The following is a 14,021-nucleotide window of genomic DNA, read 5'->3' as shown; positions in this document are numbered from 1 at the left end:
AATTTATGTGATATGTGAGTTTATTATAATATATTATTAATTTAGTATAGTAATAAAATGATGATTTAAGTTTAGTATATTTCAAATTTTCAGGCATTGAGCAAAAATTAATTAGAATGCTGAAGGTTGAATAAACTAAAGTGATTTATAATGATCTTTTGTCTGTGTAGATTACAACCACACCCTTCACAATTTGCATCATTGATGTAAGTAATCACAGTTGACACTGACAGTGCAGGCACCTACAGTAAACAGAGCTTCTACATGTATAGTACTTGCATTGCATATTTTACGGCAAATTTCGTATTTATACATAATATATAAATATGTACATGTTGCAAATTGTTACTGAATTGTATAATTCTGAAAATAATTTTGAAAATATGAAAGATGTAAATTATAATTTAGGAATCAAATTATTACTGTAGAATGTAAATACTTGTCTCAAAATGATGCCTTAAAAAAATTGTACATAAACAGTTAAATTTAAAATGTAACATGCAAAAAGTATATTATACCATAGATTATGTTTCTGTTAATTGTGAAATTTTATTTAATGAACAATAGAACTGGTAACTTAATTTTATCATCAACATAACTAGAGATCCTGGTTTTGTTTTTTTTTTAAAGTTTTTCTGAATAAAAGTTTTCATGTTTTCAGGTAATGATTTCACTTTTAATTCATTCAGTAATTTATGACCATAGAATTTAACAACAAAATTGGGTCTTTGTAAAGTCTTACAAAAGACATAATTTAATATTTTACCCAGCTAGATAAGTGCAGTTTCCATGATTTTAAGTTGCAAATAAACTATTCATTGGAAAATCCCAATATGTTGTGAAAAGTGAATTCAGTGCTTGCTTTAATAGTAATGACTTAAATTTTGTATATATGCCAGCTTATAGTTAATGATAATAGTTAAAGGTGTTGCTATATGTTAAATACAAAGCTACTACTACAATATATTTAGAGGCATATATAATGACCACACCTTTTTTTCACCTATGATGATGCAATAAAAAAAATATAGTGACATAATTTTTTTTTTATTTAAATACTAACCTAATCCATTCGCAATTGATAAAAATTGTGTGTTACAGCATTGCTGTCACAATAGACACAATAGTGATGAACAATTATATTTTATTCTTAAGCTTGTGAACCATGACATGGCTATTAAAAAATGCTGCTGTAGCCACACCCACTTTGTAATTCTGTCTGCCAATCAAATTATACAAATGTGGGCATTTATAAAAGAAAGAGCATTTTACTTGCTGAACTAAACCCACATTTGTATTGTAGTTGCATTTGGCATTAGCTGTCATATCAGCCAAACATTTTCAAATATCTTTCAAACACTTTCAAATATCTGTTAGTACACTTTTATCTGGAAGCATGTTGTGGTACATCGGTAGGACTTCAGGCTTACTGCTGATAAGCTGTGGGTTTGAGTCTAACTCTGGTCACATTGTGTCATTGGGCAAGACACATTTTCTAAGTTTGTCTCAATTCATAGAAATTATATTCAAAATTATTCCACATCCAAAATTTTAATCTAAATCATCTACTATGCATCAAAATAAAAAAAATAACAAAATGGAAGAAATAATTTAGTAAACTATAAAAATAATGTTCATCTTTGTTTAATTGTTATTAATAATTACTATAAATTATACAGTATAGTAATGTAGCAAAGAATTGTGAATGAAATTTAGGTCACAACAGGTGAATGAAATTTAGGTCACAACAATATTTTATTATGATGACCACACCCAAGTCTGTTTTGCAATTAACATTTTTTTATACAAATTTACAATAACAAATGCAAATAATAATATTAGTTGTCAATGTGTAGTGAACAGAAATAATCAATTATTTGTTATAGAAACTGTGATAAGTGAGTCATTTTAAAAATCTCTGTTCCATTGTTGTCTGTCGTTTTCGATAAGGGATCTATAATATTAATTATAAAGGAAGTGTTAATTACTTGTCAATAGATAATCAATTTACCTTTCTTGGAAAGTGACAGTCCCTAGTTGGCTAAACCCTGTAATTTTTTTTCTTCAAAAGAATGTCTTTATGATCACTTGAATGAGATTGGATATTTTATACAAACTGTTTGTTTTTTAGCATTATTTTTATATTAAAAACTGTTTGTGATTTAAACAAACATTACGTTAGTATTAACGGTATAAATGCTAGGACCTAGGACATACCGGCTTTATTTAGCTTCATGACTCACTGGTAGCTACTGTTCACTGACATCTGCCAGACTCACTGAGCATGCTCAGTATTGTCAATATCAATTTTACCTTCCTGAGCGTAACAGGTGTAACCGTAGTATGAGGTGATTCTTACGAGGAATATTTGTTTTGTTTTTTTTGTGTTTATGGGGATTTTGTTGTTCAATGTAAGAATTATTTTTTGACAAGTTACATCAAGATTAGTTGTGTAGGTATAATACTATTATACTTTAATACAAAAGCCAGGGCATACCAACTCTATTTAGATTCATGACTCATACCTACACAACTGTACCCTGCCCTCTTGCCAACGAGCCACTGAGCGGGTCTCACTCATTATACACTTGATGTGATTGGCCGTTTGATACAGTGTATCAATGGGGGATGACTTTGGGTATGAGTCACAGTCTAAAAATAGAAAATGACTTCATCATCCAGTCTGTAAAGTGAAGAGGTAACTTGTAGGTGAGCACCTGGAATGTTTACATAAACTGATTGTACTGGGAATTATGCAGCATGATGGACAGCTGTAGTCATAACATTCAGTTATTTTTTAACCTGCAACATTGTTATTAAATTAATTTCTTACCAGCAAATGAATGAAAATAGTTCTGGTTATTTTTATACCTTTACTAGTTATAGTTGATTATCTGCAACAATTCACTGCAAATTTTATTTGGTCTGTCTCATGATATTAACATACTCTACATCTGTCATAAAATATTGATTAAGCCTCAAAAAATGCAATTTGAAAACTAGTAGCATTTAACTACTAGTCTAGCCTTAACCATAATATATTAACTTTCAATGCTTGCAAATCGAAACAAATTTTATTTTGATAATTTACAGAATTCTTTACTACAAAAATCTTAAAATTGACTACTACATTTGACTGTAGCCCCAGGAGAATTATTTTTCTTAAAATTGCAAAAAAAACTTGCATCTTCACACTCTCCCTTGGAAAATGTTCAAAACAAAAAATAAAATCAAAAGTACAGTACTCAAGCTAGCATCCCCATACTTAATCATTGAGCCCATTTTTTTACCTTTGCATCTCTCATTAGCACCCCCTCCCCTCCATTTTAATACGCAACTGATTGTGTCGTAGGTCGATGAAGCTACCCACTGCATCCATTATAGTATGTAAAGCTCAGAATTCCTTATCACTTTTCAAGAGGTTTAGTGTCATCATTTTTTATGGCTATCTAGGCTAAGCCTACTGAGACAGAATTTATGGTGTAAGGCTGTGCTTTTACTGCAAAGCTTAAATGGAGTCATTCTCGTTTTAAATGTCATTTCCAACATATATTTCTCAAAGGACAAATTGGAATCTCAAATTCTAACTTTATTCATGTTGGCTGGTTCAACAAAAATTATATTCTCAAACAAAACTCTATGTTTTAAGTGACCATAAAAAATTCAATTTGCTATACATTTAAATGGTCCCTAGATTAGATTTAGAAGAAATTAAAACATACCATCTTTGGTAATAAGGTCTCTATGCGCTGAGTGAACCGAAAGGAAAAAATGGGAAAAAGTAAAAGATCTATCCTAAGCCAAAAAACCAAAAAGAACAACCCAAGCTGAGGATCCAGAATCACTGCACTGTTGGCAGGCTCATAATTCACAGGTGCGCAAAAGTTCTTTTCTTCCTATTACATCCACACTGTTTGATGTCCTACTGCAGGCCCGCCATGGATCATAATATAATTATACCTATTAATATCTAATCACCCATGAATACTGTACGTAATACGATATAAACTTTGCTCCGAGTTCAAGAAAAGCAACTTTATTACTTTTATTTGAAGATACTTATTTTGGAATTAAGGCAGTGTGTTAATTCCATACGGGTATTCATGGTTATAGATATAGATACATAGATGTATCTGTTGTTTTTATTGTATTACTGTATTTAAAAATATGCATTGCCATTTGTGTAGTTTTAGTTAGCCTATTAAGTATTTCAAGTTCCAATTTTTCTATTGCAATATGTTTCTTTATTGTAGCTAGTCTTTTGCATCTATTTGTGTTTCATTTAAGACTTTATTTTTATTCTCTGTTGAAGCATCTAGACCTTTCATTTTAACCAAGTTGTTCACGTTGAAAAATAAATATATTTTGTATCTTGTATGTTAAGGAAATGGTTTTTATCTTCCCAGCTTTGCTACAGAAGTGATTTTAGATTTACTACCTATACTGTATTTTTGCTGTATTAATTTATTATCAATTGTAGACAGTTCCAAGAACACTAAGTAAAATATTGTACAATGGGGAAAGGTAGGGAGTATAGTAAATAGCCCTGGTAGCAAGTTGGGAGAGCCTCCAGGGAATATATTAGGGGAGTTCCTTAGATCAAAATTAGGGTCAACATTTTTATTACCATTTATTTGCATATACTTTATGATCCAAACAATTATTATTTTATTGCAGTTGTCATTATCGTGTCCTATTATTATTATAATCATAAATATCACTATGTTAATTTTATTTTATTGTTTTGTTATGATTAGTATACTGTACTCTGCATTGCTAATGTTAGTTGTTATTAATGTTATTGTTGTTTTGGTATATTAAATATTGGACAATCGTTATTGTTGTTATCAATAATGTATAATTTCTCATAACAAGTATAAAATTGAATATTTGAAAGACGAACAGATATTATTAAAATGTACATACCTCCCAAAGTACACAATATTTCATAAAATCTTGTGGAATGATGGAAGTGAAGTTATTATTAGCGCTTCTGTATGGTTGCTAGGTTACGTAGTCTCTGACTTTGCCCATACACATTTCAGATTATGGGTTATCTATGTTTATGATTACTGTTACCTTTTATGTTGTTACACTTTTTATTAAACTCCTAAGATATTAATTTTAATCATTTTTTTCCCTTTATTTCTCAGTATTGATCAGTGAAAAAATAGACAATAATGATTTATATGGTAAAACGCTGAAGATCACAGATTTAGGCCTTGCACGTGAAATGTACAAGACGACAAGAATGAGTGCGGCTGGTACGTATGCATGGATGGCGCCAGAGGTCATCAAATCCTCAACCTATTCCAAGAGCAGTGATGTGTGGAGGTATTTGCTAATTCATTTGTTTTGATATTTGGCAATAATTAATATAAATAAATAAATTAAGTTTATAATGATTAATAGTAAGATGTTTCATTCCATATTCAGCTTTTCTATATCCCCTCATTTTATCTCTCCAGTACCCCTTACACAGTCCTTTACCTATCCTCTACATTTCTCTATTTCATTATATTCCTTGTTTATCCTTACTGACATCTCTTCTGTACCCCATTACATTAAATCAGAAGTCATTATATAATGAATATATTCACTGTACATGATGAAATGCTAGTTAAATGGTGGTTGGTCTGTTACAGTATGCAAATTCGTAGGAGGGATTTTAAAATGTTACGTTCTGTCATTTACTTGTTACTAGGGTTGCAAGCCGTCCTCATTGTGAAGACAATTATTTATCGTCATTGACGTCAGCTGACATATAATATGTCAGCTTTTACTCGAGGAGAGACCGTTTATTTATGTCATATTTAAGAATGATTTAGAACAATTTTAATAGAGTTATTCCATCTAGTCTACATTTTGTTAACAGCTATAGTACCTAGATGCTGAGAAATATTGTACTACTGTAGGAATTGTTACCCAAAGAGAATATTATAATAAATATTAAAAGATTTCTTATTATTGTTTTATAAATCAAAATATATTGAATATAATTAATCAATATTTTTTTAGCAATATGAAAAAATTCCCACCAAATAATACTATTGAGTGCTACTAGGTAAAGACAAAACGTGATTTCTTGCTTTGAACAAGGTATCCATTCGTAGAAGTCTTATGAAGATGCCTATCTAATATTGTCATTAAACGGTCGAGACCAGGACATACCTCCGACCTTAAATTGACAAAGATAGAAAAATAATACAACCTTATAACATAGTGTAATTAAAAATAAGCTTATTTATAATGAATGAATGTATGTGTACGTAATATGTTAATAAAAATAACACATAATAAAAATAAAAGAATAATGGAAGAATAGGAAATAATTTGGGAGCAGCTGAAATATTTTCTGAAAGTAAACAATAATAATCAATATGTCATTATTGTTTTACATTTTTAATGTATTTGTTTACAAATCTCATAAAAGATTTCTTATTTAATAATAATAAATTCAAATATTGAATATGATTATATTTATTTTTAGCTACGGTGTTCTTTTGTGGGAAATACTCACCGGCGAAACACCTTATAAGGGAATTGATGGTTTAGCAGTGGCTTACGGAGTTGCCGTTAACAAATTGACACTACCCATTCCAACAACATGTCCAGATGAATTTGCACAACTAATGGAAGGTATACCGTGAGATCTAAGCATATTGTATTGCTGTGAAACATTTAAACTACCAAACTACAGCACAGCTCCACTTCTTTAAAGCCAGGCTAATGAGAGGGAAACATTTGTTTAATATCGTGAACAAATATTATTTTAAGATATCAAAGGGGTGATTGAAGACATCGGAAATGGCTAACAAGATACAAATTTCTAACTTGTAATTAAAAATCTGCTGAAAAGGGAGTTATCTCTCCCAGTCTTAATTCTCATAAATTTGTATCCTTAGCCATTGCCAATTATTTCCTCAAACACCCCTTCAATGCATTAGAATATTTTTGAACATATACCTTTTCTCTCTCTCTCTCTCTCTGGAGCCTGTATTTAAAGATAATATACACAACATACTATAGAAACAAACAACTCATTTTCAAATAGATTCTTGAAAATGAAAACTACTTCTGTTAAATTGTTTAGCTTTACAGTGTTTTTTTTTTTATTGTAGAGCTTGTGGTTTGGTGGCTATTAATTTATTGTTTTAATACAATTCTTCTTTTCATACCTGATTATGACCCTACAATTTGGTATTTTACACTCTGTTGAGGTTTCAATTTAATTCATATTTTGAAATTGAGTAGATTACTGGTTAATCCTTAAAACTGAGTAATTTTTTAAATGAGAAGTTTTGTGATTAGTGAGAACTGTAAATACTAATAGTAATATAAAAACAATAATATGCAGACTCTTAAAGGGACACTGCAATAAACATGTGAAAACTTGTATGTAGCCAGGATGAAAGATAAGACCCTAATATACCTTAAGTTCATAAATGTTTACCTTTCTTTTACAGGTATATAAATCCACTCTATGATTATTTTCTTTTTACACATCATTCCCTTGGAAGCCAAGTATCTTTAACCTCTATATTTTGATCTTGATGAAGAATGTTGATCTATAAATAGATACAGTTTCTTTAAATGAATTAAAACAAATCAACATAAAACAGAAAGCAAGAGTTTATCCAGCTAGTCACTCTCGATTGTTTTTTTTTTTAATTTTATAGATTGCTGGCATGAAGATCCACATCAGAGGGCGACATTCCCTGAAATACTTGACCGTCTTCACAATGCATCGGAGTCCTCGTTTATGGACACGCCACAAAATTCATTCCATTTACTCCAGCAAGACTGGAAGCAGGAGATTAAGGAGATGTTCAGTCTCATCCGCTCAAAAGAAAAAGTATGGCTAGGATAATATTTTTTTAAAAAATTAAACCACTGCTCACTGTTTTGAATGACAGTTACGACTAATAGACCTTTCCGGACTGTCAATCAAACTTAACAACTGACTAATCAGAACAGCGCTAGGAATACGAGCGCGTCTTACAAACACACGTGTTGTCCCACAAACGCACGTGTCCGCGTATGTTTTAACACTGCCGTCTTGTGGGACCTTGGCAACAATATCCAAGGGGCGGAGCTTAGCGGAAAGGTCCATTGTCTGCAGACTTCTCAAGTTCATAAAATGCATTTCCATAACTATGTCTTCAGATTTCTAAAATAAATGAAAAATTTCCATAGCACCACATAATAATTTGCCTTGAGTGCAAGATATAAGTATGGAGTTATAATTATTTTTGAAAATGGGCCTGATTGTCTGTAATTCGATGTGGAATTTCAAACAAATGGGACAGGGTGCAGATTTTCGGGCCACTTTTTCTTAGTTTTCACAACAATTTACCAGTAATCGGACAAGTATTAGTTGTCTAGGGACAATGTAACCAAAGATCCTGATGGAAAAGTAATTTGTTCTGGACTTTAGACCTATTTATTTATGGGTCTAGGCCGATGATAAAATTTCGTAGTATTTTTGTCTATTTCCGTGCGTCCGTAATTAGGCAAATCATAAGAAATAGGCCTAACTACGGAAGTTCCATAATACTTGAGAAGTCTGCTGTCTGTTAGGCTATGTCAGTCTAAGTTGCACTTTTACTAATCCTGATGGTGACATAAATAATGTTAAAATATGGAATTCCAACATGATGGCGTGCATTTCAATACCTGGAGTTTGCCTTATACTTTCTTATCAGTAACAGTATATTACTATAGTATTATCAACTGCTTTTCAAAATGTACTAAATTTGCAATTCCAAATCTTTGTTGTGTTTTAACAGTGGTGTATGTAATAGTATTCTAGTGGTTGGAGAATGGTTGCACTAAATGAGAGAAGGATGGGATAGTGAAGGATGAGAAATTTTTCTGACTAGTGTGCATCTTATGCATGTCCCCATAGATATAACTATAGACCTAATGCTGCATAAATAATGTAGAGTATTGAAGTAAAAAGCAATTGGTCTTTAACTGAGAAACTGGGTTAATGTGAAGACCCATGTAAATGGCAATGTAGTGCCATTCTTGGTTGTAAATTTTTTTTTTATTCCTTGAGCCTTTAGCCTCGTGGCTAGATAAGCTAGATGTGCATTAGTATACCATTAACAGCATCCTTTAGTTCATCAACACACTTGATTTGTTTATTTGATGGTTTGACACTTCTGAGAGTACATTCTGTATACATTCATCTGATAGTCCACTATTTGTTTTTATTTGTTTTTGTTGTGGTAGGAATTGAGAAGCCGGGAAGAGGACCTTCGGAGAGCATCATTACACCAACAAGAACAGGAAATGGTGCTTAAGAAACGAGAGCAGGAGCTAGCCCAACGTGAGATTGATCTGTTAGAGAGGGAGTTACACATTGTATTCCAACAACAGAGTGAAAACAAACCACAACCGAAGAAAAGGAAGCGACGTCCTCGAATGAAAGATAAAAAGCACAACCGAATTAGTATGCCCTCTGGTAAGTCCGGTTACTTGCTCTGCCGTTGAATATTTTAACGGCAAGTTGAACATATATATATATATATATTTAATTCATTTCATTATTATTTGTTAGGTCTTTAAAACAACATAATAGAAAGTTACAAAAGTAAAACTGGAATTTGGAAGACCAGGGTCAACCAAAGTGAACCAAATCACTGTAGCTAAGCCGCTTGACCCAACCCCAAATTCAGCAAAACTCACAACGGTACACAAAATAAAAACTGGGGGGAAAAAACAACATTAAAGTGAATCAAAATAGATGTTAACCTTTCGAAGAAAAGAGGATGGGCTTTCAAGAACTGCAGCATCAGTTAACAATCTAGGGAGCTGGTCCCAGACACGAGGCAACCTGATAGCTACCGAGTGGAAAAATGCTTGTGCCCTTGATATGTGATTACGGAAGCACAAACAATCGTTATGTCGGTAATTGATTTTAATATAATAATCATGAACTGTGATTAACATGGCGAGTTGATTGGCCAAGCGGTTAAGTCAGGGGCACCGTAACCTTCAGCTCTAATATCGGCACTGGTTCGAACGGCTCACTTGCCAGTGGTTCCGTTGGTGGAACAAGTCTTCTCGGATAAGAACTTTAAACCGTAGGCCCAGTGTACGCATTTGGCTCATGTGCACTTTAAAGAACCCAGTTCCCCAGTTCCCCTACTCTTCAAGAAGAGTAGGGGTTTATCCCGGTGTGCTGGTCCATTACGTCCCCTGTTGTTAATGGATATGCCACGTAGGACAGTGATTAAGTTCACTTATTGGCATATCCTTGGCGCTCGTGTCTAAAGAAATGAAATGAAATGAAACATGCCTCCCAAAAAAAACTACAGTACCAAATGTATTTGTCTGTCAATGAAATGCTGCTAGTTGTGATGTAACATAAAATAGCTTTGTATGAATCTGTTTAATTTTTGAGCACATAAGCAATATCTAATACTAACTTCTCCTTTTTCAGATTTTCAACACAAAATATCTGTGCAAGCAACGTTAAGTTATAACAAGAATGACCCAAGGTCACCCACTAGTCCAGAAAGTCCTCCAAATAGTCCTATACCCAGGTTACGAGTAGTTCTTGCATGTAAGTGTTTTTAGTGGTTTTCTTCTGTAATATGTATTATTAAGAAAGAACCAAATAATTATACGGAAGTTCTTGCTGTTAGAGGAAATTGGAAAAGTCACAAAATTGGGAAAAAAAGATGTTGGTGATGAAAATAATAACATTAATGTTGAAAATAATGATAACATTATAATAATAATATGATACAATACATTTTCCTTGTCCGTTAAAGGAAATGCTTTGGTACAAATAAAATTGTTCTCAACAATATTTTTCTTTTTTAATAAATTCTAAAGAACCTATGCATCATAGGGGAGGAACGTTAAGGTTCCAGTGATCCGCATACCCCAGCCTTAAAACAATTATGCATAATGGATTGTATACTTATTTTATAGTGTTTTCATACATCTAAGGATATATCAAGAAATGTCAATGTAATGTCAATTACCAGTATTGATAGATTTATAATTTTTCTTGTAAGTTGATAAGTGATATTTTGCAAATTCATGATGGTTTTTTATGTTAATTAGCGATAATTTTTTGTTGTTTGGTGGAATCTAATACCCAATTCGGACTAGCACCAATTCAGACTAGCACCCAACTGCAAAGTAAAATCTGCTACAATCTTTATTACTTCCGATTACCACAAAATCCGATCGCAACGAATCAACGAATTCCACAAGCATTGTTTGGTTGAGCTCAGTCAACATAAGCCTAGCCACCGGAGGCCTAGGCCCTAGAATGTAAAGTGTTTTTGTGTTGGTCTGAATACGATTGGGAGTAATGCAGTTTTGGATTACCACCGATTACTATCGCAAACCGATCACAACAGAGTGTAGTCTGAATAGGGTATAAATTGCAGGTCACATCTAATTCATCTGAGTGTTAGTCTAAGTGTTATGTAATTGACTACCGCCCTAAAATTCGCCCAGAAATAAATTAATTCTAATTTGTGTTTTCATCCTATAGTACCGAAGAAGCCAAAAGGTAAAACCTGGGGACCAAGTTCAGTACATCAAAAAGACAGGCACAAAGGGATCAAGAACAAAGCCAGGTCACTATCAGTCGCTACGGGCAACAAATTCAGTAGTACACCAAACTTAATCAAGCCTATACATACGCACTGGCCAGGAAACTCAAATCTAGCAAGAGACAGAGACCATTGTAAGTATTGAAAATCTGTCATTAACTTGCCTACTCTGAATTCATTAAGCTAAAATTAAAAGCCCATCTTTTTTATTTCCTATGTCTCCCCCCCCCCCCTTTCAACTTAAGACTACCAAATTAGTTTTAACAATCTACTCTACATACATACATACATTTTTTGCTCCATTTATTTTGATTACTGTTACCCCCAGATATATTTTACCATTAAAAAAATATATTTATAATTGAATTTAGAAGATTAAAGTATACTGTCTATTTTGAATCTGAGGAAACTTCAGATTTTCACTTAATACGTAAAATTTCTTATATTTTTTTATATATTTATTTTTTGGAATCTAATCCTCTTCATATAGAAATGTTACTTTACTAAAAGCATATAACTACTTGCTGCTAATTCTAATTTGTATACCTGAATATAACAAATAAATAAATATCTTTAATATGAATTACAAAAAGAATATATCGTGGAGAAATCAAACAAATGGATTGGGTATTTAGACAGCTTATGTACAGATATTATCTCCATGTTTCATATATGAATATATGACATCAAATTTAAATTGTATCGTTGAATTTCTTCCCATAGCTTTTGGTGAAGACGGTTGGCCAGAGGAACTCTTTGCCCCCAAACCACATTGGAAGGACGTTCAAAAAGAGCCAGACTCAGAAGAAAGTAACGAACATTCAAAACTTTCGAGCAGAAACTCGAGCCCTAATGAGAGTCGTAAAAGGACTAATATAGGTCTATATGGTGCAGCCGCAATTCTTTCTTCGGTTGCGTTAGGCTTTGACATCCGGCGGACAAATTTATCAATATATCAGTCTGGAATGCTGGAACAAATGAAAGACAATAACGGAAGTCTACGGGCTCGGCATTTAAGTGAGTCCTCCGATCCAGGTCCATATCAAGAATACGATGATGATGAGTCGGACTATACGTCAGATTTTTCAGTAGCTTCCACCATACGGCTTATCCCAACCTCTGACCATTCTTCCGGTAGGAGTACACCTCATAGGCAGGATTCATATCCTGGGTTTGATTCATCTCATTCCAAGAATAAACCCATTCGATATTCGATGGGAGATTTTACGATTGGTGAGCCAAGCCATTCGACGCCGCGCGAAATCAATCGGTATTCAATGAGCGATGCTACGCTTCTGCAACAGGAGCAGAATGTTAAGAAAACGCATAGGAGGACTGCATCCGCGGATGATAACTTAAACACAATTACTCCGACATACAGGAGAACGTCATCCAATGACTCCATACTGACCACTAAAAATGACCCTTGGACAAATAATCACCCAGAGCTGACAAGACTTCCCACCCCTCCTCAACCACCCCCTAGGAGGACAAGTTTTGGTGTGTATGAATTGTTTTTTATTTCTTTCTTTATTAGTACTTAGATATACAAAATATTTTGTTTTTTTAAATGTATACTTACATTGTGTTTTAATCAACCTTGGTATTTGTTTTAGATTCTTTTACCTATACTACACTTGATGTTATCAAATATGTTACATCTATATAGGTAACATATTTGATGAAGGTGATCTACCCAATATAGTTGATACAAAATTAATGTGGAATTTCAGTTCTGAGAAAAATCATGACATACAGTATTTTACATAACCACCAAACCATATTTAAATAGCCGCATTTCCTAATTAAGAAAATAAAATCAGTAAGCAGAAGAGTAGAGCACGAGTAAAGAAATTGAGTTTAAATCTGCTTTAAAACAATCTTTTAATTGTGATTTTCAGGTATGGATGGACAAGCCGAGAGGCCAAAGACATTGGATATCTCATCTCGCCCACGCCCTTCTAAAGGTCTCTACCATTCACCAGGGCCACATCCGAATGCTATAGGTAAAACATTCAAGACTATGATTCATCTCTGATCTGTTTGTTCAAAAGATATTTGTTTTTATTATCACATAAATGTTTGTATCTAGCAAACGATACAATTGAGTACTTCTACAATGTGCTACTAATGAATGTTTACCCAATGACAAGGGGAAAAAAAGCCCTTCGTAACCTAAAGGAAAGGCCCTATATAAAAACCAAGTAACAAACAGATAAATGTATATCAGTCACAGAATATACCAAAACTAAAATTCTAACACAATATAGAAGTTTCAAAGAGTAAATACAAATATTTTAATTTTTATTGTTGATCAAAACTAACCAAATTTTATGTGACAAACACATGAGATATGCCAGTATTTGGGTGTAATGCCGTAAAACCTTGAATAGAACCTCAATGGTCTTAATCTTGAGAAGAAGCCCATATCGAATTAAA

At 32.8% G+C, this 14,021-nt stretch overlaps 1 protein-coding gene across 1 annotated transcript in view; it reads left to right on the top strand.

The window, feature by feature from the left end:
* LOC117108447 (mitogen-activated protein kinase kinase kinase 9-like) overlaps nt 1–14,021 on the top strand; it is a 38,388-nt gene that overhangs the window by 16,484 nt on the left and 7,883 nt on the right. Inside the window, exons 2-9 of the mRNA XM_033250455.1 lie at nt 5,154–5,334; nt 6,491–6,639; nt 7,680–7,855; nt 9,238–9,469; nt 10,451–10,573; nt 11,522–11,716; nt 12,306–13,082; nt 13,484–13,588. Coding sequence (XP_033106346.1) covers nt 5,154–5,334; nt 6,491–6,639; nt 7,680–7,855; nt 9,238–9,469; nt 10,451–10,573; nt 11,522–11,716; nt 12,306–13,082; nt 13,484–13,588 — 1,938 coding nt within the window. The remainder of the gene's footprint in view (nt 1–5,153; nt 5,335–6,490; nt 6,640–7,679; nt 7,856–9,237; nt 9,470–10,450; nt 10,574–11,521; nt 11,717–12,305; nt 13,083–13,483; nt 13,589–14,021) is intronic.

This window comes from Anneissia japonica, unplaced genomic scaffold (genome assembly GCF_011630105.1).
Source record: "Anneissia japonica isolate Jap-2015-1 unplaced genomic scaffold, ASM1163010v1 scaffold3940_len624931_cov186, whole genome shotgun sequence".
NCBI lineage: Eukaryota > Metazoa > Echinodermata > Crinoidea > Comatulida > Comatulidae > Anneissia > Anneissia japonica.
The sequence above is the reverse complement of the archived record's forward strand: the minus strand, read 5'-3'. Positions and strand labels throughout refer to the sequence as shown.